Here is a 26,090-nt window from a genome sequence, read left to right as displayed (position 1 = left end):
GGAGCAGTCCAGCCCCTGTATCCCTCTGGCTTTCTAGTAAGAACTCTGGGGAAGGTGGGCATGGCCCATAAAGAGGGTCCTGAGTGCCACTTCTGGCATGTATGCCACAGGTTTGCTGGCAGAGCTTTATACTATTAGCTTCATCCCAAACTTTCATGAATTGAAGTAACCTGGTTTTTGTCCCCTCCCCTTTTTCAGAAGACTATTTAAGTACCCCTTTTTCTTTAGCTCAGTGAGAAGTCCTATTACTGTAGTTCTGTACTGCTCTCCAGATTATAATCCTAAAGCTATGGTTCTGTGTGGTTTTCTCCATTATAATCTCCTTGCTCAGATTAAAGATACTTTATTAATAATTACTTTGGTAGTTTATTTTTTCAAGGTAGCAGTATTAAAAATTCATACAAATGCAGAACATAAAGGAAGCAAAGGCTAATTTTACCTTGTAGCTATCCCTGACATGTGGTGGCAGTGGACCCAAGACTGAAATAAGGTTCTTGGTTGTTATGGTTATTCTGTCTTGCCCAACTCTGACTCCCTTTGGAGTTTTCTTTTCCTTTCTTTTTAAATCCTTACCTTCTGCCTTGGAACCAACATGGTATTGGTTCCAAGGCAGAAGAGTGGCAAAGGCTAGACAATGGGGGTTAAGTGACTTGCCCAGGGTCACACAGCTGGGAAGTATCTGAAGTAGATCTGAACTTTCTGATTGCCAGCACAGTACTCTATCCACTTTACCACCTAAATTACCCGAGGCCATAAAGTTCTTCATTCCTTATTCAAAAGAAGCAAAAAAGTTTTGAAAATGAGGGTAATGTGGTGGATATTAGCTCTATACATAAATACATATATAACCTACTATATATAGTATGCTTTCCAACTTTACACTTGTATTAAGTGCAATAACACCCTAGCTGTCCGCAAATCTGGAATAAATGATACTGCTAAAGCAACATAAGACATCAGGCTATTGCTATTCAAAAACCTCAGCAATTATTCATTGCCAGTCTAGCAGTTCTTACCTTGCAGTTTTTGAACTAAAAATATATATATATTTTTTAGTTCAACACCCACATACATAAACCCATACACACACACACACACAAACATATTTCAATGTAATTGGTTTTCTTCGTAATTATACACACATACACTGGCATTAAAAAATATTCTGAGAAGGGGGTCTGGAGGTTTCATCAGACTGACTGCCAAAGGATCTAGGATACACCGAAGATGAAGAACTCCTGGTCTAAAATGGGAGCAAGGTGGGACGGAGGGAAGAAGTATTTGCTAAGCTCCTGCTAGGTCCAGGCACAGTGCCCAAATCTTCACAATCAAAGGGAAGAGAAACTGGTCGGGGAGGCAAGAAGCCCCGGATTCTAGCCCCTATTTCATTAATTCCCTGTTGCTTCGCCCGAATGGATCTCGGTATCGTCATTTGTAAAGTGACAAGATGGATCTCTACACTCCCTGAGATTATGCTTTGAGACAGCTCTTTGGAAATTCCGGAAGCCCGAGTGAACTCCGCGGCGCGAAAATCAGGGTAAAAAAAAGAGTGAGGAGGAAGAGTCACGAGTTAAAGAGATGAGAATTAAGACACCGGAAACTGCCGAAACCTTCTGAAGCGGAAGCCTTCTGAGATCTCGCGATATATCTCCGAGGTCTTACGGGTGTGCACGAGACACTCTCTTATTGGCTGCTTTTCTAGCCGACGCTCCTCATTTTCCACTCCCGTAGTCTCCTCTTCTTCCGTCTCTACGCGTGGTTCCGGCTCCTTGTTCCGGAAGCGGAAGTGAGTTTTCCAGCCTCTCGAAGTGTCGCCGTGTTCGCGCGGGTGGTCGCTGGTGATCGCGCTCCTTCTGCTCCTTTTCCTGAGCTGCAGCAGGTGTTTCCCCGCCCCCTCCGGGGGGGCTCGGAGAGCCGCAGCCGCGCGGCCCAGGATGAGCACCATGTTCGCGGACACCCTCCTCATCGTTTTCATCTCCGTGTGCACGGCGCTGCTGGCCGAGGGTGAGGCCAGGACCGCGGCAGGGGCCGCACTCTGCTCTCTCGAGGGTCCCCTGCCCCAGTCTTGGGGCCCAGAGCTCCTTTCGGGGAGCCGGGGGCCCCTGACCAGTTCGGTTCAGTTTAACAAACGGTTTATTAAGCGTCTACTATGTGCACAACACTAACCTCCCCTCGTACAGTTTACCTGCACAGTATGTATGAAATGGGGAACGAGGGTCGGACATCATACTTGGGCTCGACTTTTGCCTCCGACACTTTATACGTGTTTGATCGTGGGCAAGTTACTTAACTTGAGTCTTAATTTCTCATGTCTACATATAAAAAGCATACTGCTTGTAGTGCTTGCTTCCCAGGGAGAAAATGTACAGAAGTGCCTTGCAAACCTTAGAGTTATATTAATGCCATCTTTTAGTATATTACATGGTAGGCAAGGAACAAATGCTAATTAGTCGGTTATTGGCAGGTCACTACATGTACACAGATGAGTTTGATACAAGTAGGAAGTGATGGATGGCCAAAGACAAAGGTGCTTTAGGAAAATTTGAAGAGGGAGAGGTCTCTTCCAACTAGAGTCGTTGGATAACCAGAAGGAAAGGACCTGGATTCAAATTTGACTTCAGACACTTTCCATCCCTGAGACCCTGTACAAATCACTTGTCCCTAATTGCCTGGCCCTTACTACTCTTGTCTTGGAACTGATACTTGGTATAAATAGATTCTAAGGCAGAAGGTAAGGGTTATAAAAAAAAAAAACAAAACTGGAGGGTGGTGGAGATCCCGAAAGATTTTTGTGGTGAAGGTAATAGCTGAGCCTGGAAGAAAGAGAAGGATTTTTAAGAGGCAGTTTCTGCATTTGTATAGTCATTTAATAGCATTGCACAGATGATTTCTAACTAGCCTGTCATATCCTAGTCTCTTATTTCTATTTTCCAACAGGACATCTTCACTGGGATGTCCCTTAATGCATCCCCAGGTATGAGTGATTGTGTGAGGCAAGAGACAGAATTTCAAATTCTATGAAAGCAAGTAGTCCAGTTTAGTTATAACTAGGGTGTACAATGGGAATATAAAAGGAGAAATGTGACTTGTATTTATAATTCATCCAAAGACTTAACTGTTAAGTTTTTTTATATTTCATTGATGTTTTTTGTTATTTCAGAAAATTTGAGAGGTCTCTGCAAAGTAGAAAGATTAAGCAAAACCGGCAATGCGGTGACCTCATTTGAAAGTGCATGCAACCTTTCCCATCCATAGCACACTTACCTTAAAATTTCTTTAAAATTTACAGTAATATAGATAAAATTTATTTCTTTTCCATCCCTATAGTCCCCCTCAAAAAAAATTCTTATAACTAATATGCATAGTCAAGCCAGTCTCTCAGTGGCTGTATATATATATATATATATATAGTTCTGCTCCCTAAATCCATCCCTTCTCTGTATGAATAGCTTGTTTTCTCATAGGTCCTTTGGAATCATGAATGTCATTATAGTGATCATAGTTTTTACAACTTTCAGTTTGCTTTTATAGTGTTATAGAAATTATTCTGACTACACATTTCATTCTTGATTAGTTTCTTAAAATCCTCAAAATTTTTCATTTTTATAATATTGATTTATAAATTGTTATACTTCTGCTTACTTTACTCTGCCTCATTTCACATAAGTTTTCATATCTTTTTGAAATCATCTATTTCCTCTTTTCTTAAAGCACAATGGCACTCCATCACATTCTTATAACACATTTTATATTGACGTTCCTCAATTAATGGCATCACCTTAGTTTCCATTTTTTGCCAAAAAGAACTATATTCTGAAGTAGTAATTATTAAAAACAATTTGTTACTTGTTTAAAAATAGAAACAATCAATGGAACAGATTAGGCATATAGCATACAAAAGCAAATGTATGTAATCTTCTAGTATAGTGGTGTCAAACTCAGAACTGGAGGCCACTAAACCATACAAAGGGGCCTCTGTGGACCAAATATTAACTTTAAAAATAATTTATTAACATCATCTGTGTTCCATTGTATTTTTATTTTGTTACATAATGCCCACTGAAGTTTTAAATCTGGTTTCAGCCACACCTGAGTCATATGCTTAACACCTCTGCTGCACTGTTTCATAAGCATAAAGTCCCAGCTGCACTATAAAGACTATTTGGCAAAAACTCCTCTGAAAATGGGATAGTTTTGTATGGGACAAATTAGATTTTCATCATTGCTTTGCCCCCTTATTCAAAGAAAAACTCCAATTAGATATAAAAGGTCACATAAACAAAAGAGAGAAACATTGAACAAAATTATCAGATCTATGGATAGGAAAAAAGTTCATTATCAAAGAAGGAATAGAGAATCAGAGGATTATATAGAATTTGAAAGTTTTTGCAGCAACCTGCAGTAATTTTAAGATCAAAAAGAAACAACTGGAAAAAAATAATTGCAACAGGTTTCTCTGATAAAGATCTCATTTCCAAGATATATAAGGAACTAATGCAAATAAGTAAAAATAATGTCTTAAGAACACAAGAGTTCCCAAGGGAAGAAACCCAACTCTTATAGCTATGCATAAAAAATGCTTCAAATCACTAGCAATTAAAGATGTGAATAAAAGCAACTCAGATTCTATTTCACATCCACCAGAGTGGAAAAGTAACCAAAAAAATGAAACAAATTTTGGAAAAGCTGTTGGGGGAAACAGACACAGTGCACTTTTGATGGATCTGTGTGAATGAGTATAGACATTCTATAACTTACTTGAACTATACATAAAAAGTTATTAGTCTGTGCCTTTGACTTAGCTATATTGCTGCTGGGCCTATAATCAAATTAAAGGAAAAGGTTCTTTATGTTAAAAATATTTATAGCAGCTCTTTTATGGTGATAAAAATTCATAGAATAAAATTGGTAGAGTGGAAAGTTAAAATGTTATCTCACAGTCTCACAATTTGTAAACGGGCCTATACCTAGATCTCAGGACCTGGATTCAGCTCCAGTTCTCTTTCCAAATTTTACAAATTTTTAGTTTTTATTTCTATGGAAATGGAATTTGTGAATGGCATAGGAGGGTCTTTAGGAACTTTCCTCTTATCCCCTGATAACTCTCTTGTCTGACTTCAAGCCTAAAGGTACAATTTCACTTTCTCATTTTCTCCTTAGCCAGATTCTTTAGACTTATCCCCCATGATTTGGTCTCATATCATAATCTGAAAGCTTTATTTCCTCTGTAGTGGGTTTCCCTTTTTTTCATAGGAGAGGGCTAGGACTAAGGATTTTATGAAGTAGGAAGGATATGAATCCTGTGAAGTTTAAGTTCTCAACTCAATTAATTGATTCTTCTTTATATTGCAATATTTTCATCCCCTCAGTATGGAACTAAATGGATACTTGTGCTGCCAACACATCTTGTTAAGTTGCTTTGGTTGAAGAGGTGATTGGTTTTAATGTATTATTTTTGATGTTTTTAGGTATAACTTGGGTACTGGTTTATAGGACGGACAAGTATAAGAGATTAAAAGCTGAAGTGGAAAAGCAGAGCAAAAAATGTGAGTAATTATTGCTTACTTGATTTAATGAAAATGTATTAAATGTCCACTGAATGTACACTACTATAGTAGCTATTATAATGATAAGAAAAATTTGTTCCATTAAGCATTTTCTTGTTGCAGGTATGACAAATTTAATTTGATTTAGAGACTATCCTCCAAATTTAGGAACTTTGTGACTTTTTTTTTTTTTAAACCCTTATCTTCTGTCTTAGACTCAAAACTTTGTATTGGTTCCAAGGCAGAAGAGCAATAAGGGCTAGGCAATGGAGGTTAAGTGAATTACTCAGGATCATATAGCTGGAAGTGTCCGAGGCCAGATTTGAACCTAAGACCTCCTGGTACTAGGCCTGGCTCTCAATCCACTGAGCCACCCAGCTATCCCCTATGTGAATTTTTGATCTTAGAATAAAAAATTTAAAAACTGGGTAGAGGAAAGTTGGCATGTTAGCATAAATACACTTATAGTTTAGTGCTTCCCACTTTGAATCCAGGATATAAATTAGGACTCCTCATGATCTGAATCTTAGAGGATGATTTTGTGCCTCTCAAAAAAGAAACACAATACATTATGAACAGCAGGTCTATACTGAGATGTTGATATTGCGTGGATACCAGTGTATCTATTCTCAGTTGTATCTCACTCACTGTATGACCAGCCATTCACTGTTTCTGGCCAGATATTTTTCTTATGAAATCCTTCATATCACTTTTCTTGCAGAATTGCCTCTTTGGTAATGTGTTGATGTGCTTCTTCATTGTTCAACCCTATAATTCATCAAACACTTTGATATTCCCAGGTCTTTTTCATCTGAATGGTTCTGTAGCCATGCCTACTTAAAAAAAATTTTTTTCTACATTACATCGATAACATTTTAAATATTTGTTTTCTAACATTTTTCAGTTCATGTTGTCTATCTTTCCCCACTCCCCAAGAAGGCAGGTAATATAATATAAGTTGTACATGTATTACCATACAATACATTTTTCCATGTTTGTCATGTTGTGAAATAAGACACATATTGCTTAATTGTCATTGATTAAAGTGTTGAGAAGAACAAGGTTAGGAACATAACCCTGTGGTATTTCACTAGAAATTTCCCTCCAAGGTGATGTCAGTCCACTTATCATCACTCCTTGGGTCATGTCACTTGCCTTGTCCAGAGTTCATTGCACTATCATCTATTCCAGTGGTTCCCAAACTTTTTTGGCCTATTGCCCCCTTTCCAGAAAAAAATATTACTTATCCCCCTGGAAATTAATTTTTTAAAAATTTTAATAGCAATTAATAGGAAAGATAAATGCACCTGTGGCCATCACCATCCCCCTGGATTGCACCCACCAGGGGGCGGTAGTGCCCACTTTGGGAATCACTGACTATTCCATATCTCTAGCTTATCTGTGAGGAGAGTATGAAAGTCTGGCAAATGCCTTACAGAAATCAAATTAGATCACATTTATGATATTTCCCTAGTCTATTGCTTTATAAAATCTGTCCCCCTAAATGAGGTAAGTCTGCCTTATTCTTTTTTGGTTGTTAATTTAGCCTTTTTTTGGACAACTGTTGCTTTTACATCACATTCATTTTTAATTGTATCCCTTCCCACATCCACTCTGGCAAACCATCCCTTGTAATAAAGCTTAAAAACAGAAAGCAAACTAATGAACCAATGGCTTTCATCTTGATCTGGTCACATATGCATTAATCCACACTCATAGTCCCTACCCTACAATGAAAGGAAGAAATTGGCATATTATCAGCTCCTCTGGGGTAGCAAGGTGGCACAGTGAGCTCTGGGTCTGGAGTCAGGGAAACTTTAGTTCACATTTGGCTTCAGACACTTACTAGCAGTGGGAAACTGGGAGAGTCACTTTACCTTTGTTTCCTTGTCTGTAATATTCTGTTATGTTCATGTAACACAAAGTATGCCTTATTCTTAATAAATTTGTATTGGCTATCACAATTATGGCTTTTCTTCATAGGTACTTGTAAGTCAGCCCTTTAATGATGAATACTAAAAATGAATAGTGTATGGGATTATAAAGTTAAGTCCCAATCTATAGAGAATGAGAAATCTACCTCCCCTGCTTTGAAAGAAGGACCGCATTTTTCCAGGTCTAGTTCTGGTTTTAAAGCTCTTCTTCTGACTTATCTGAGCAGTGGTATTCATAACTGCTTCTAGTTTACTGGGGTTGAGGTTATGCAAGCTTGGTCACTTAACCTTATTGAGTATAGCTAGGTTTAAAAGAAAAAAATTGTTTCTAGTCTTGTTTTAAGAAAATTAATTGGCAAAATTCCCTGTATTTTAGTAGATGCTTTTGAATTAATAGTGGTGATAATAGACATTATTGTTGCTGCTATATTGTTTTTATAAAACCAGTTCCTGTTTTTTGTTGAATTGTTAGTTCAGTGATTTTCTTTTTTATTTTATTAATCTCTCCTTTGATTTTTCAAGAGTTTCATTTTTGTGTTTAAGTGAATATTCATAATTTGTTCTTTTTTTAGTTTTTTTAGGTATATGCCCATTGAGCTTTTCTTTCATTTTTTTGATGTATGCATTAAAGGCATTAAATTTTTCCCTAAGTACTCCTTTTGGAAAGCTTCATTGTCATAATTTTCTTTAATAAAATAATTGATTGTTTCTTTGATTTGTTCTTTGCCCCACTCATTCTTTAGGATTAGATTATTTAGTTTACCATTAACTTTTAATCTATCCCTCCATAGGCCCTTCTTAAATATAATTTTTAACTGTTATGGATTCTTTTCCATTTAGACATTTCTGTTTTTTGAAGATGTTATTTTCTTGAATATTTTTTGTGCCTTTTCCCCTCAAGTTGTTAATTGTGTTTTCATTATTTTTTCCTTTCCTTTCATATCTTTACCTAGTTTTTCTTCTACTGCTTTTTTTGATTTTGAAAATAATTTTTTAGCTCGTCTAGGAATTCTTGTTGGACTTCTGTCCAGTTCATTCCCTCCACCCTATCCCACACTCCCTTGAGGTTTTATTTGAAACTCTTTTTGACTTCATTGTCTTCTTCTGAGTTTGTGTCTTATCTTCCCTGTCGTCATTGTAATATTTTATAAGGAATATAATTGGTTTTGACTCAGTATGAGAGTTATAAAAGTGGTATTGTGGTTGCGAATTATAAAATATTATCCATGTTAAGTCAAAATGACTGTGAACAGTTTTTATTTATAATGAGGTAGGATTAGTGAAAGTGGGAAATGTAGGAAAGAGACAGAGCCTTAACAAGCCTACCAGCCCTAAGTGCTTCTCTGGTGAAGTCTGGCTCAGCTCCCAGCAAGGGTTTCCTCAGGTCTCGATCTCTACATGAAAGTCTGGTAGTCTCCAGCAAGCCAACACAGAATCCAAGGAAAGAGTCTTTCCAAAGCCAACACAGAATCTCTGGAACCAGTCTCTCCTCGAACTAAGGAAAGAATCTCCAAGAAACCAGTCTCTCCAAACACTAGGAAGGGAATGGTCTCCTAGACAATGTTGGTCTCTTTTTAAACCCCTTTTCCCACATCATTTCCTGTCTCTCTCCCTCTTCAGAAACCACTTGCAAGTCTTTCAGTTTGCCTAGCACTGCCCAAGGTGGGACAGTGCTTGTGGCCTTTGGGGTGTGTGAGCTACTAAGTGACTTGTGAGTTCTCTTACCTAATAGTTAAGCTGGATATTAAGTAGGGGTACCTTAAGTTCTTGATTTGATTAGCTAAAAATATTCTATCTTCACAGTTTTGTGGTCAGGTTCTTTTCATGTTGTATGCTCATTTTTCCACCCTATTTCTTGACTTAAGACTTTATGTTAATGTTGGGTTCTGTTCTTGGCACTATCTCAAGCTACGTTTTTTTTTTTTTTTTCCCCATTGCTGTTTTCAGAGCTATTTCTGGGGGTTGAGAAGTTTTCAGTGCTTCTAAAGGGGTGTGATCAAAAAGAGATGTATGATCACTACTTCCCTGGTTTAGTAAATTCTGTTTTAGGCATGTTAAGTTTAAGGTGCCTACAGGGCAGATATATATGTATGTATATATGTAGATACATAAAAGATGTCCAGTAGGCAAATTGGTCATATCAGACTTGTATTTTTAATTGAATTGACCATCTGTGCAAATGAATGGGGGTTGGAAAAGGTAGTCCCAGATTGGGAAATGGTTGGTAGACCTGTTAAGCAGAGAATATGCTGTGAATGAAAGGGAGTAGGATAGAAATGTAATTTCTGTTATAGGTAAAATTATCTAGAGAGACTAATTTGGGGGTAAAGACATAAGTTTATTGGTCATATCAGGTTTATTGGGTAGGCCAGTATCATAACTGATAAAATGATATGGATTTCCTTGGCACTTGCGACTAGGGACTACCCAAGCTGGGTCAGGCAGCTTAAGAAATAGATTTTTTAGGAACTCATTATTCAGCCTCTCACTTGAACATCCTAAGACATCTTTAATTAGTGATAGCTAATTAAGAGATGGTTCATCAGCCTGTCCACCCTTCCCCATCGCAACAAGTGGACAGATGTCTTAGGGGAAAAAGAACCTTTATTCCCTTCATTTATTAACCAAATTTGTTAAAACAAGACATTTCTTGGAATTTCCAAGGACAAAGAAAATGCAAAAAGCAGCAGTCTGATGGTATCTCCAACCCAGATCCCAGACACAAGTAATTTTCCTTAATATACAGGAAATAATATAGTCTATAAAAAATAAATTCTCACAGTTTGAATCTGATTATGGAGGCCCTTGAATAACAAGAATTTGTAACATGCTCTAGGCAGTTCAGAGAATAGGGGATGGAAGTGTGAGGGTCATATCTGTTATAAGTAGACCTGTGTTGTTTATCTGACATAGGAGGCAAAACTTTAGTTAGACTTTTGTCCTTGACTAGATTTATTGCTCTTTCCAATAGACCACAATTCCTCTTATTAACCTAGACCAGTGATGATGGGCCTTTTAGAGACCGAGTACCAGGCCCTGCTCTCAACCTATACCCTAGACCAAGTGCTGTGTGACAACTTTTCCCCCTTTCCCCCCTCCCACCCTAGACTGCATGCCCTGCCCTCTTATCCCACACAAGAGGGAGAAAGCACTCCCATTGGGCTGCTGGGAGGAGGGGTGAGTGAAGTGAGTAATGTCCTCAGTGAATGTAGAGAGGAGGAGGGCAGTAGCCCAAGCACTTTGCTCCCCTCCAGCTTTGCTGCATGTGAGCAGCTTACCTTATTCCCTGTGCATTCCTATTGGACTGCTGGACAGAGGGGTGGGGGGTGTGAAAAAATGTCAGGCACAGTGGAGAGTGGGAGGGGAGTTTCTGGTAATGAACTGGGGAGAGAGGGTGAAGGGTTGCTATCTCTGGCACCTGTGTCATAGGTTCACTATCACTGGTCTAGACCAGTGATGGGCAAACTTTTTAAAGAGGGGATCAAAGGAAAGGAAATGCTCATCTGTCAGTCTGTTTCTAGAGCAACTCTTTCGAAGTTTCATTGCATTGTATCCTACTCGTATTCGTCAGATTAGGAATAATGTTGCGCGCCAGATAGAACATTTCAGGGGCCCGCATCTGGCTTGTGGGCCGTAGTTTGCCAATCATTGGTCTAGACAATTAATAATCTGAAAATTATCCTAACACTTGGGCTATGATTATAATGTTCACTAATGTGAAGATATTAATACATTTCTAGCACTTTTGTTTGTGGACTTATTTCCATTCTTAGAAAATTATTAAATGTTTAGTGGCTGGAAAACTGACTTAACAACCATGACTGTAACTGAAGTCATTAAGTAGTGGTTCTTAAAAGTTTACTTCAGTATCATAGAATGGCTTTTGTTTTTTTCTGTCTTAACTACTGTTTCTTTGTTGATTACAGTGGAAAAGAAGAAGGAGACAATAACAGAATCAGCTGGTCGTCAGCAAAAGAAGAAAATAGGTAAGATTAGCTTATGGTCTATGCACAGTAAATTCTTAGGAAATTAAAATGGAGGGAAGATAGATAAACAGAATTGCTCCTTTATTGTTCTTACCTTTGAAGTTTAAAATCTTAATGAAGGAAAGATGTTGGTTTTAATTTTTGGATATGGTTGGAGATTCTTTGTAGGATTACTTCAAGTATATTTTATTTATCTTCGAGATCATTAGCCAATTCTCATTTGGTTATCCTGAAATGCTAATGTCCACTCTTTATAGACCTTTACTGATAATGGGATTAAACCATAGATGAAGACTTTCTTGGAGATTTCATTTTGTCCAACAAGTGGCACTATACTCTTCAATACTGTATCCCCAATTCAGCCATAGCAACTTGCTTTGATTGTCTTATTTAGAATAAGGTCCCTAATATTTAATGCAGGAGTCTCTAGCCTTTTCCTGATGATCTAGTTTTGATTTGCCTATAATATGATATGTGGGAGTGGGGCTGGTTAGTGGTAAGGGAAGCTGGATTTGCAGTACAAGTCACTCCCTGCTTAGAGTGGAGAACTTGGGAGATGGACTTGATAAAACTGAAACTGGTGAGTGGCTCTCAGTGGGTCTGTTGGGGATATGTTTTAGACCAGTGGTTCTCAAACTTTTTTGGCCTACTGCTCCCTTTCCAGAAAAAATATTACTTAGCCCCCTGGAAATTAATTTTTTAAAAATTTTAATAGCAATTAATAGGAAAGATAAATGCACCTGTGGCCATCACCGCTTCCCTGGATCGCTGCAGCACCCACCAGGGGGCGGTAGTGCCAACTTTGGAAATCACTCTTTTAGAGGTTTAAGATGTAGGGCAGTTTAAACAAGTATAAAGAATGGTTAATGGAGGGCAACTAGGTAGCATAGTGGATAGAGCATCAGCCTGGCAGTTGAGAGGACCTAAGTTCAAATCTAGCCTCAGATAGCTGTGTGGCTCTGGGCAAGTCACTTACCCCATACCATATTGTTCTTGGAACCAATACACAGTATTGATTCAGAGATGGAAGGTAAGGTTTTTGTTTGTTTGTTTGTTTGTTTAAAGCTAATCAGCTTTTTTATTTTAAGTTTTAGATTTTTATTTTCCCAATTACATGTAATAATTTTTAGTATATGTTTTATGAAATTATAAGATTCAAATTGTATTCCTCCCTTTCTTCCTCCTTTAATCAATATTTTAAAGGGTAGTAGGTAATAAGGGATAACTTTAAAAGTCTTAGGCCAAGTGAAAGCAGGTTCTCATACTCTGTTTAAAATTTCAAAATCTGCTCTGCCAAAATTTGAACCCAAATCTAGTCTTCTGTCTTATCTCTTGTATCCTTTGAGTAAAGCCATGTAATTTAATGGTAAACTGCATACTATGTATCAAAGACCCATTGCCACTAGAGTCAGTGGCATCCAGCAATAAGTTTCTGGTAGGTTCTACCAAGGGAAAGGTTTTATTTATAGATTCAGTGATAGATCAAATATATTATTCTGTGACCAGCCTTGATAAGTTCTGAAAGACTTGGCTACTAGGGATGATTTTTTATTTTGTGGTTATATAATTCATATCTTCATAGGTATATTATGAAGCTATATAATGAAGAAAAGATCATTGGCTAAGGGGTAGAATATTTATTGGAGGGGCAGCTAGGATTGAGAGTCAAGCCTAGAGACGAGGTCCTGGGTTCAGATTTGACCTCAGACACTTCCTAGCTGTGTGACCCTGGGCAAGTCACTTAACCCCCATTGCCTAGCCCTTGCCACTCTTCTGCCTTGGAACCAATCCAAGACGGAAGGTAAGGGTTTAAAAAAAATAGACAGGATTACAAGGTAGAAATTTTATGATTTGAATCAGTGGAGGAAATATCCACTCTAATATTTCTAACTAATTTGGATTAGTCACAGGCTTTTCTCTTTTTAGAAAACATACTCAAACCAGTCAGTCTACAGATGTAAGCATTGTGGATACAAAGAATGGCAGAAGACAATCCTTGTTCTCAGTTGTCTAACAGATTATAAACCACCATGTACAAACACTATGGCCCAGATAATTGGGGATGATCAGTAGAGGGAAGGCACCAGAATTAAGGGGGATTGAGAATGGCTTCTTGTAGAAGATGGGCTTTTAGCATGGGACTTGAAGTGATTCAAAGAAACCAGGAGGTAGAGATGCTGACAACTTAACACATGGGATCTGATGGTATTCACACAAAAAAAGAGATGAAGAGACTGAGCAATTCCTAGAGTTACCCTCTTTCTCTTTCCAGTAGAGAATGATGTTGAAAAAGAGACTAAAAAGGAACAATCCCACAAGTAAGAAGAGATCCAAGGAAGAATTGTGTCATGAGAAGGCACTAAGAATTTAGTGGGCTTGAGGAAAGCTTCTTTTAGAAGGAAGTCAGGTCTAGAAACAGATGAATATGGAGGACAATTTGCAAAAGTTCCTGAAATAAAGACCTGATGGACCTTGAGTGTAGATTGAAGGATTTTTTTCTTTCTTTTTTTTGCTGCTTTCCTACATTTTACATGGTGATTAATGACTTTTGCATAATTTCCTTTGTATAATGGGCCTTGATTTCTTGCCTTCTCAATGGGTAGGAGAGGAGGTTGAAGGAGGAAAAAAATTTGAAACTAGAAATATGGGGGAAAAATTTTAAGTTCCTGGAGATGGAATGTTTTATGTGAGTAATAGCAGAAAGACCAGTGTCATTATTGTGCAGCATATGTTGGAGGATAACAGGTGTAAGGAGACTGAAAGGGTAAGGTGGGGCCCAGGTTATGAAAGGTTTTGAATGCCAAATACGATCTTGGAACCGCTGGAGTTTGTTGAGGGAGATGACAAATTAGTCCTTCATTAGCTTTCTTTGGCAGCTGAGTAAAGAATGGATTCTTTAATGATTCGAGGTGGGGAGGCCAAACTGCAGGCTTGTATTAGGCCGTGTGGGAAGTGACAAGGGCTTGCACCAGGGTAGTGGCAATATCAGAGGAGAGAGGGAGTCATTCATGTTCGGTAGCTGTTTTGAATGTACAAATCGACAGGCCTTGACAACAGATTAGATATAATGGATGAGAGAATGAGGAGTCAAGGATGACAATTATCATACTAACCTGAGTAGGATGTTGACAGTAGCAGGAAAGAGTTCAGAAGAGGAGAGAGTTTGTGGGAAGAGATATTGACTTCAGTTTGGAATGTTTTAAATTTAAGATGACACTGGGTCATCCAGTTCAAGATGCCCAGTAGGTATGTGTAGATGTGTCCTGGAGGTCAGCAAAGAGGCTAGGGCTGGATAAGTAGATCTGAGAGTTATCCACTTAAGAGATGATAATTTAATCTATGGGAGCTGATGAAATCATTTAGTGAAATAGGTGAAATCAAGCAAAGGAGCCTGAGAAGTGGTCAGCTGTCTTTAGAAAGAGAACCTGGAAAGAGTAGTATCATGGAAGCTTAGAAAAGGGGAGTATCAAGAAGGTGATTTACAGTGTCAGCATAAACACTTTGTATTGTAAAAAAGTTTACCTTTATGGGTTTTTTTTTTTTGGTTACTACTATATATTCCTGAGTGACCCAGTATATGCTGTGTGTATTAATGCTGGCTTTGATTCTTTGCAGAGAGGCAGGAGGAGAAGCTGAAGAACAACAATAGGGATCTGTCAATGGTAAGAGCTTTATCACTTATTGGCTGCACACCTCACTGTGATCCCTACTTTTCTTTGCCTTTCATCCCTTATCTTACAGCTGAATTTTTATTTATGATGGGATTATATTGTCTTTGCAAGTTGTTTTTTTTCCCACAAAAAAAATTGCCATTGCAATGCTTTGCAATGGCATTCTTGTTATTTGTCATACTTTAGGTTTCTTGGTTCAAAATAGAAGGTGACTGTATGTTAGGGTTAAAACTTAGTTTTATTAAGTTAAATAGTACTTTTTAGCCTATCTCATACATCAGTTGTTTTCCTTGCACAATTCTTGCCTCTTTTCCCTTAGGCTTGTATAATCAAATAGAAAAGCACTTTCATCTATTATGAATTAATTTCATACCTTCTGACCATCATGTCCTATCACTTTGAGAACTGGAGAACATTATAGTTTCTGCCTTCCTTAGTTCCTTTTGTAGGTGTCTTTTTGTTCTTACTGATTTTTCTTCTAATATTTCCAGGATGATAAAAATTATTTCATCCCCCACTTATCCTTTATTTAAGAAGCTTGTTTAAATTTTATTTCTAGGATAAACATAATGGCCATTAAATAGTTCTATTTTATTGCTTGATTTTCTAATCTGGTTTTAAATATGATTTTGAGTGGAAGTTTGAGCTGTCTTGAAGCTCTTGTTGACTTAACAAAAGACTTTTATCAGCTCTCTTCATCTCCTTTTGCTTGAAATTCATGTCTTATTAAACAAAAAAAGAATGCATTATTTAGTGGACAATTGAAACTTTGTTGATCTGAAATTTGTGTTCACAGCAGTTGTACTTTTTCTTTGTGTTTGCCAGTAGGGTACAGTAACTGTTTCCTTTCTCATTGCAGGTTCGAATGAAATCGATGTTTGCAATTGGCTTTTGTTTTACTGCCCTAATGGGAATGTTCAACTCCATGTAAGTAATTTTTCTCTAAATATTTTTATCTGCACATATTTGTATTCATTTCCTTTTTTAAAAGGATGTTTGCATTTTAATTCTAAGGCATTCAACAATAATAAAGCTGAGTGATTGAATATAAACAGAGGCAAAGAACTGGTTAAAAGATTTTTTTTTTAAAATTTGGAACTTGCATACCTAAAAAATGAGCATTTCCATTTATAAACTTTAGGAGGCAAAAAGAGGATTGTATATGAATTTTTTAATCTCTTTTCCATATTGTTTGCCTTTTTAAGTATATCTTAAATCCAGCAAGTTATTTTTCAGAACTATCTAGTTTGTCTATGCTTTCTTCTGAATTTCTCCTCTTTTCTGTGTACTTAGTTTGGTTCAAATTTTTTTGCAAAGGCAATCAATCATAGCTCTCTTCTTTTTTCTGTATCAACATTTATACTCCCCTAAACCAATTAAAAACAGGAAAGGGGCAGCTGGGTAGCTCAGTGGATTGAGAGCCAGGCCTAGAGATGGGAGGTCCTAGGTTCAAATTTGGCCTCAGACCCTTCTCAGCTGTGTGACCCTGGGCAAGTCACTTAACCCCTTGTCCTTACCACTCTTCTGCCTTGAAACCAATATACAGTGTTGATTCCAAGAGGGAAGGTAAGGGTTAAAAAAAACACACACACAAAGGAAAAAGCTATTTTCTCAGAAATCATCTCTCTTCATTATTTCATAGAGTTGTAAGAGGGAAAAAAGAGGTTTTTGGTTTGATATTAATATTAAAAGGTGTGGTTGGCAAGGAACTGAATAAATATCAATTCCTAAGATGATTTTAGTAATTTATTTACAAAATATAGGAGAGAGTGGAAGTAGAGAGATGAGAAGAGGGTAGAGTAAGATTTAACTTAGCAAACCAAATTTGTATTCAAGTCAGGGCTTTACTCCTAGAGGGCTCCAGAGGCTAAAAGTCAATTAACAAGGGGTTTAGCCACAAGGGCTTCTCCCAATCAAGGGAGCCTCCTGGAGGCTAGTACATCCTGGGAGGTTAAAGGAGTAAGCCTTCTTCACTCACCACATGTAGTTCTAAGAGAGAGATTTAAGAGCAGTTTCACCAAGTTCTCAGGGTCCCAAGTCTAGCTCTCCTCCATGTCCAAGCAAGAACCAGAAGAGAGCTCCTCCAGATCCAAGACACCAACAAGAAGAGCCCTGCTGAACTCACTGAACTCTCTTTTAAAGGGGCTTCTTTTGCATCACTTCCTGTACTTTCCTCTTAGTTTACGTGTCGAATCAAAACAGATGCTTTTCTTAGCACTGCCCAGGGGGCAGTCAGTCAATTCTGATTCTTCACTTTCGCACATGTGGGTCACAGACCTCCCCATTTGTGAATCAAATGGTAGTGTTTAATTCTTTGGTGAGTAAATCTAAGCAAGGGCAGGGTAGATTTCATCTCATTATCACAGAGTGCAATCATATTTCATTATATTCATATGCCACATTTTGTATAATCATTCTTCCATTTTATGGGCATCTCACCTTAGTTTCTTCTTGTCTTCTGTTCATCTCCCCTTCAGGATCCAAAAGTATATTTTATTGGCAACTATTCACTCCCTGGTATTATCCTCTTTCTTAAACCATCTTCCCCTCCTCTTTCTTGAGTGAATTTCATCTAGTTCTACACCAGATTCTGGTTATATGTGTCAACCTTCCTTTGTCTGGTTCAAATAGAAAATAATTCTGATGCCTATTCTCCCTACCCTTTTTCCCCCTCTTTTCTTTCCCTACTAAAAATGCTCAAAAGAGAACCAATCTACCCCTCCAGTCCTCTGTTTTTCATAATTCCCAAGTATCTTTTGAAGATATTAAGGTTCTCTGAAAGGACATTTGGTATTATCCCCCATTAGAGTATTAGACTTTCATCTTCATATAGCTTCCTTCAATTTGTGCAGATTTTTTTGGACTCTTATATTTTTACATCAGCTCCAGTTTTTCCATTAGAAATGACTTGAAAGTCCTTTATCCCTTTAAATGTTCATTATTTTCCCCTGTAGGATTTTGCTCAGCTTTTCAGGCTAAATTATTCTTGATTGTAAGCATATATTTGCCTTTTGGGGTATTATGTTCCACGATCTCTTTTTTTTCCCCTCCAGAGCTTTTATTTCATTTTTAAAAATCTCCTGTTTTCTTTTTTCTAGGTATTCATGTACTCATAGAAAATCCATTTTTTTCCCTTTGAATCTCTGCTTACAATTATCTTATTCTCTTCTAGTTAGATCTTGGAGTATCTTTGAATCTATCATAATTCTATTTTATAGTGGTCTGTATCTTGTAGTGTTTTTTCCTTTCTCCAGTCCAGTGGTTCCCAAACTGTTTTGGCCTATCACCCCCTTTCCAGAAAAAATATTACTTAGCCCCTTGGAAATTAATTTTTTTTTTAAATTTTAATAGCAATTAATAGGAAAGATAAATGCACCCATGACCATCACCGCTTCCCTGGATCACTGCAGCACCCACCAGGGGGCGGTAGCGCTCACTTTGGGAATCACTGCTCCAGTCTGTATTGGGCTTTGTGTCATAGCCAGGACCAGACCCAGTATCCTAATGCACGTCTTGATGGTGGCATGATTAGCCTCACTTGGTCACCTAGGTACTAATGCTGAGTCCCCCCTCCTGAGGATAGGCTCTTTGTGCATCTTTGAGGTTCAGAGCACTAAATCTTCAAAGCCCTTTATGAGTTATAAGTACCTCTGACCCCTTGGGTCTGGTTTATCTTGGTCTTTGAATACTAGCATGGCATTTCCTCTCTGTGTTTTCAAGGTCTCCACTGTGTTTTTTTTTTTCCCCTGTAGTTTTCTTTAGGACTTTCCCCCCCCCTCCTTGCACACACAAACCTGGTGCCTTAAGATAAAGAGCTACAGATTCTTTGTTCCATATTTGAGTGCATGGAGAGGTGGTGCTGCCCCTGGCTTGCTGCAAGCCTCCTTTCCTCCAATCTATGGGTGTCTGATTGATTTTTCATGCAGTTCTGGAGTGGAAGTATTCACTATATTTACTCATTGGATTTCTTATTCAGTCTAGTGTGATTTTAGTCTTTTGCTGGTGTAGTGATATGGGAACTAAATAACATCTTGGTTATATGAAGCAAAATCAATAAAAACACTGTTTTAGTTGGTTAATGGTGTTTTCATAAGTTTAAGGTCTAAATGAATTCATGTCAGCTTTCCCCCTATTTTATAATTTCAGATATTCTATAGTACATAGTATCTTTACCTTTCTGTTTCTGCGTAACAACAGGGTTCTGTCTAGGGACAAAAATAACATCTCTTTTGTAGTTATGTAACTGAAATTAAAAATTTTCATACAGATTCAAACCATGATCTCTCTGATTTAGTAGTATATATCTGACAGTGGTACAGAGGACAGCTTAAAGATCGCAGTTGTTCCTCATAATGATAGCCTCATAAAATTAGGACTTCATCTCTAAAATATCATCAGTTTCCTTAACTATTTTATCAGTGATGTAGCTATCTAAATTTTAAAAACTTTTTTTTTTAACCCTTACCTTCTGTTTTGGAGTCAGTATTGTGTATTGGCTCCAAGGCAGAAGAGCAGTAAGGTCTAGGCAATGGGGGTTAAGTGACTTGCCCAGGGTCATACAGCTAGGAAGTGTCTTGAGTTCATGTTTGAACCCAGGACTTCCTGTCTCTAAGCATGACAACCTATCTACTGATGCACCCAGTTGCCCCTTCTAATTTTATTTTAATCTGAAAACAAGTTCAAGTCCCTAAGCTTGGCTCTCCATCCACTGAGCCGCTCAGCTGCTTCCTTAAAAACTATTCTTGAATTTGTTTTCAGACTGAACCTCTTCTCAGCACAACTCCCTTGCCTCAATGACAATACTGAACCTATTGTCAGGAAGACCTGAATTAAATTCCAGCCTGAGACAGTCACTAGCTGTGTGACCCAGGGCAAGTCATTTAACTTCTATTTATTTTTAGTTACCTCATCTTTAAAAGAGAGATAATAATAGCACCTGCCTTCCAAGATCGTCATGAGGATAAGGTTAGATAATATTTTGGTTAAAAAAACTCTTTGAAAACTTTAAAATGCTATATTAATGATATGGTATTATTATTGGTTTCATCTTTAGCTTTGTTATGTCTCTGTTGAAGTGGAAAAACTAAATCTCGTGAAGTATTTTGGATACAGATGTCCCATAACTTTGTACAAAATTTTCTGTTTTTATTTTCAATTCCCTTCCAAATGAAGCTCAAGAATCTAGAGATATGAGTTGATTCCCAGGTAGAGGGGATAGAAAACTAGGCTTGGAATCAGGAAGAACTAAATTAAAATCTGTCCTCAGACACTGGCTAACTGTGACCCTGGGCAAATCACTTAACTCTGCTAAGCCTCAGTTCTCTCATCTGTAAAATGAATTGGAGAAGGAAATGACAAACTACTTTAGTAACTCTACCAACAAAACCCCAAATGGAGTCATAAAAAGCCAGACATGACTGAAAAATGGCATTATAACCATGTAATCTTTATCAGTTGTGTCATCTGGAGAAGTCATTTAACTCCTCCATCTTATTTGCCTCCTATATAAAATGAAGATAAAAATATTTCACAATCTACCTCACTATTGATTGATATTTACAAAATACTATTGTAAATCTTAAAACATTATGTAAATGTGAGATGCTATTGTCTCTTTTTTTAACTGTTAGCCCTTGTTAGCACATATGATCTGATCTAATAAATTTCTTAGGTTTCATTATTTGATAGTAACTGGTAGGTTCTAAGATAATTTATCAGTTCAGTTTGAATTTATTTTTATCTATACATTTTTTACCTCACTCTTGGAAACTGAAGCACAAGGACCACTTTTTTCTACTTACATTGAAGCTTTCTGACTGCTTAGTCTCCCTTGGTTGAACATTTTACTTATCTGGAAGAGATTAGTGTTATCTAAAGATTGGAAAATGACATATCCTTTATCAGTTGGTTTAAGCTAGCTGTGTCATCAATCCCTAAGGAAACCTTTTATTTATACTTTACTATTTAAAGCAGTATCTGCTTGTTCTTCGCACCTTTTATTTTCTTTCTAAACTGTTTCTATGCCCATGACAAAAACATCTATTTTCTATAAGTTCCATGATAATTTAATTTTAAAATAACTATGTAATCTTGTCATAACTTTGTCTATATAATTATATTTGATCTCAGAAAATACTAATCAAGAGTGTTTTTGCTTTGATACCTTTCTCCCAATAAACTAATTGCATCAGTTTATCTTATATGAAAATGCCTTTCTGTTCTATCGTGACTTAGGTCTCATTTGGAATCTGTCATTTAATCTCTATTATCTCTTCATCCTAGTGTGTTTTTCTTCTCTAATCATCAAAATAATTCTTTAGTCAGCTTCCTATTTCAGTGTTTTATAATCACTTTCAGGGTGCTCTTTGAAGTATTTTTGGTCCATTCAGTCTATACTTTGGTGCTAGAGTGTCTGATACTCATGTTGACATTTATCAATAAAATTTATTAAATCCTTATTATATCCAAAATTGTTTTGGGTGAGAACAATATAGAGAATACCAGACAAATCAATAAGGTATGGATTCTGCCCTAATGGAGCTTACAACTTATTTGGGAAAAGAAAATGAAAACACATGAACAGTTAGAAAACAGACTATTCATGTAGAACTATATGATTTGAATGAATACTTAAACAGAATGGAACTTCTCAGGAATTCAGAGGAGTATGAATACAGGAGTATTCAGAGGAATTTTTTTTGTATTGGAACAAATCAATCAGTGGGAGGCTTAGAGGAAGTGGGACCTGAAAGATGCGTAGAATTTGGATATCTAGAAGGCATTCTATATGGAAGGAAGAGCCTACACTAAGTAAGAATAAACATAGGATGTCAAGGAGACAGTGTAAGCAGCAATATTATTGAACTGGCAGGTGTCTTGAGTAGTCACAATTAATATTGAGTCATATTATTATAGAATTCTGGAAGAAAGATAGAATTTCAGAAGAAAATCACAGGAAGAAATCCTAAGAGGACTTCTAGTCTGATCTCTGCCTGAACAATATACTTGGCAAGTGGTTCTCAAATGTTGCTTAAAGATATGCAGTGAGGAGAACCCATTGTTTCTTGAGGTAGCCTATTTGAGATAGCGCTCATTCTTAGGAAAGTTTTCCTACATTTACCAGTCTGCTTCTCTGCTTGTGGCCTTTAGCACCAACCAAAACAAATCTAATTCCCCCTTCCATATTTTAACCCTTTAAAACTTGAGCATATATCTATCATGTCTCCCCAGTGTCATGTTTTTGGAGACTAAACATCCTCAGTTCCTTTGGCTGATCCTTAAATCATATAGTAGTATTAAGATCCTCCTGGATTGTTCTGCTTTGTTACTTTTTTTCTAAAATTTGACCTCCAAAACTGAACAAGATATTTCAGATATGGCCTCATAATGGAATTTCTTGAAAATGAATCTGAGATATATAAACTTGGGATTATGGACACTAAGTAATATCTCTGTCATCTGGGCAGACCTTTTGGTTTGATGGAAATGACACTGATTTGAGAATCAGAGGTTTCAGGTGTGAACTCTGACTCTTTGTTTTTGCAACCTCAGGTAAAACCCTTCCATTCCCAGGCCAAAAAAATAAAAGCCTTACTCTCATTTTAAATACAAGGTAGGGATTCCAGATCCCAGATTTTCTTTTCTCATTCCCTGTCTACATTGTTCCTATTCCAATAAGATACATTAGTTGCAGAAACTCCACACTTAAGTTTTTTGAAAAACAGAAACAATGTTACATACTTTATACTATTTGTCACTTTAAGGAAACAACAAAAAACTACCCTCTTCTTTGAGTTATAATATTTTTATGATGTCTTTTATGATGTGATTGGTAGAATCACATTAAGCCATGACCTGCAATGAAGCACCTGCTTGGCAAGATCCCACTTGGGGCAGGCATATTGCAGATTAGATCAAATTGTAATCAAGTCTGAGGAAATGCAGGGTAAAGTGCACTGAAGTGGTAGCTAGAAACTTGAATTCAAATTCTGCCTCTGTCACTGCCCTGTATGACATTAGGCACTTCATGTCACTTCTCAGTGCTTTGCTTTCTTCATTGGTAAAAGAAGAGATTTGGCCTAGATGGCATCCGAGACTCCTATTAACTCTAAATCTCTGATTGTGCGCGTGTGTGTGTGTGTGTGTGTGTGTGTGTGTGTGTGTGTGTGTGTGTGTGTGAGAGAGAGAGAGAGAGAGAGAGAGAGAGAGAGAGAGAGAGAGATTATTTTTTGTGTGTAAAATTGATAATTTATGGATGTATAAAATTGATTAGTTGTGTGTGTGTAAAGTTGATAATTTTCATTTTCATATCAGTCATTTCTGGAGATATCCATCTCCTAATTGAACTCTATAACAAATAAGAAAAGAAATTAGTCAAACATCCAAAACCATTACAACATTTTGCTTGAGGAGTGAGATGAGGTAGGTTTGTCATTTTGAACTGTATTGCTTTTTCAGTTAATTTAGTTTGATTTCCTTTTAGTGAGTTCCATTTTTCACTGCCAGTCATTGTATATATATTGTTCTTTTGATTCCACCTATTTTCTATTGTATCAGTTCTCAAAAATGTTTTCCTTATTTCTCCAATTTCTTAAAGTTATCATTTCTTACTGAACTACTTTAATATTATAATCAATCAGTAAGCATTTATTAAATACCTGTAATGTGCCAGGTGCTGTGCTAAGTGATGGACATACAAAGATGAGATGAGACAGTCCTTGCCCTCAGGAAACTTATAGTATAATGACAGAATTTATGGACATAAAGGTGTTGTTCAATCATGTTAACTTCATAAGTCCTTTTTTGGACTTTTCTTGGCAAAGATAATGGTTTGCCATTTTCTTTAGCTCATTTTTCAGATGACAAGGCTGAGGCAAACAGGATGCCCAGAGTCACACAGTTGGTAACTGTCTGAGGCCAGATTTAAACTAAGATTGTCTTGATTCTAGGCCTGACACTCTATCCATTGTACTACCTAGCTGCCCATATGTGGTAGATATATGCAAAATATTGGGGAAAAGATAACCAGCAGCTGTGTGAAGGACTTATGTAAAGGTGACATTTGAGCTGAGCCTTGAAGGAAGGTTAGGGATTCTCAGAGGTGAGAAAGTAATCCATTCCAAGTTTGGAGGAACAATAGATTAAAAGGTACAGACACAGGTATTCAGAGGTTGAAGTCCTACTTATAAAGAACAGCAAGAAACAAGTTTTTCTGATACAGGTCTCATTTCCAAGATACAGAAAGAATTAGAATTTATAAAACTAAGAGCCATTGTTCAATAGTGGTCAGAGGATATAAAATGGTATTTTTCAAAGGATGAAGGAAGCTAAGCTTTCAACAGTCATGAAAAAAATGCTCTAAATCAGTATATATATAAACATATGTTAAAGCAGCTTTGAGGTTCCACCTTGCATAATGAAAAAGGAAAATGAATAATGGAGGAGTTGTGGTAAAATGGGTACATTGTCAGACCTGCTGTGCTAGTGGATCTATGAATTGGTTTAGCCATTCTAATTTATTTATTTTACCATTTTTTTTTGTAATAACAAATCTCCACATAAGTTTTCTGAAGTTATGTAATTGACTGTCTCCCTCCCTTCTTACCTGCGCCCTCCCAGAAGTGGCAAGCAATTGAATCTAGATTTGGTCCAGCCATTCTAGAAAGCAGTTCAGAACTTTGTCCAGAAAGTTATCAAATTGTGTGTTAGACCTATATATACAAAAACTAAAAGGAGCTCTTTTTGTGGTAGCCAAAACTAAGGAATGTCCTCTTGAAGAATGATCAAAATTGTGCTACAGGAATGTAACAGAACATTATTGTGCCATAAGAAGTGATAGAATGTATGATTTCAGGGAAAAAAACTGGGAAGACCATTGTGAACTGATGAAGAGTGAAATTAATCATCCACTATGAGCCAGGCACTGGACTCAGTATGAGGATTTCCAGGAAGGCCAAAAAAAAAAAAATCCTTTTTCTCTAGGAATTCACAATTTAATGGGAGAGACAACATGTAAACAACTTGGTACAACAAGGTATTTACTGGGCAAATTGGAGGTAAGGCACTAAGGTTGAGGAAGACTGGAAAAGGCTTCTCACAGAAGGTGGGACTTTAGCTGAGATTTGAAGGAAGTTGGTGAGTTGAAGAGAAAGAGCTTTCTAAGCATGGGAGATAGTGTAATAAGAATTATTGATCCTTATAGATTATTGGTATTGGTATGGGCATTTCCAATACCTGTGTCCTGAGTGGACAGGCTGTTGTTTTGACTGTGGAGAAAGATGGGTTCTCTAACAGTACCTAAAGAATTCAGGCTTAGGCCAGTTATATGAAAATATAGTTATTATAGGTATAAAAATTTTTGAGGAAGGGATAGTAAAAGGAAAACAGGTAGGAAGGTATTTCTTATTATGTAGGTCCCTATGCTAATAAATCTTAACTGTAACCACCCAACCAATCTGGCCCACAAAGACCTTCTTCTCCTTCGACAAAGTCGAAACTACCCTCTCTTCCTATTTATCTATAAATCCAAAGTCCTTATCTATCTATCCTAATCTAAATATAAACTTATAAACAAGAAGAATTAAATCAGGTTCCTTATTCCTGCTGCTCAGATGTAATTTCCAGCTGATCAGATTCCACTGCCTTTTCCATTCTAATAGGTCAGACTTTACTGCCACCTATTGGGGCAGCCACGGGTACTGCACCCAACAAACTCCTCTGGCCAGATAAGATGGGTTATTCTCAAGATGAAATTCGCCAAGATTTCTTTCTTTCTTTCTCTTTGTTTCTTTCTTTCTTTCTTTCTTCCTTCCTTCCTTCCTTCCTTCCTTCCTTCCTTCCTTCCTTTCTTCCTTTCTTTCTTTCTTTCTTTCTTTTTCTTTCTTTCTTTCTCTCTTTCTTCCTTTCTCTCTTTCTCTCTCTCTTTCTTTCCTTTCTTTCTTTCTTTCTTTCTTT

The 26,090-nt window shown here is 37.1% G+C and overlaps 1 protein-coding gene across 1 annotated transcript in view; it reads left to right on the top strand.

Moving 5' to 3' along the window:
* Nucleotides 1-1,793: 1,793 nt before the first annotated feature.
* The window catches only part of TMCO1 (transmembrane and coiled-coil domains 1), a 46,018-nt gene continuing 21,721 nt past the window's right edge, over nucleotides 1,794-26,090 (top strand). Inside the window, exons 1-5 of the mRNA XM_044672336.1 lie at nucleotides 1,794-2,004; nucleotides 5,469-5,546; nucleotides 11,407-11,466; nucleotides 15,082-15,128; nucleotides 15,997-16,064. Coding sequence (XP_044528271.1) covers nucleotides 1,935-2,004; nucleotides 5,469-5,546; nucleotides 11,407-11,466; nucleotides 15,082-15,128; nucleotides 15,997-16,064 — 323 coding nt within the window. The 5' untranslated portion in view covers nucleotides 1,794-1,934. The remainder of the gene's footprint in view (nucleotides 2,005-5,468; nucleotides 5,547-11,406; nucleotides 11,467-15,081; nucleotides 15,129-15,996; nucleotides 16,065-26,090) is intronic.

The sequence above is a fragment of the Gracilinanus agilis genome, chromosome 4, assembly GCF_016433145.1.
Source record: "Gracilinanus agilis isolate LMUSP501 chromosome 4, AgileGrace, whole genome shotgun sequence".
In the NCBI taxonomy this organism is placed as follows: domain Eukaryota; kingdom Metazoa; phylum Chordata; class Mammalia; order Didelphimorphia; family Didelphidae; genus Gracilinanus; species Gracilinanus agilis.
This window is presented reverse-complemented; position numbering and strand designations above follow the sequence as displayed.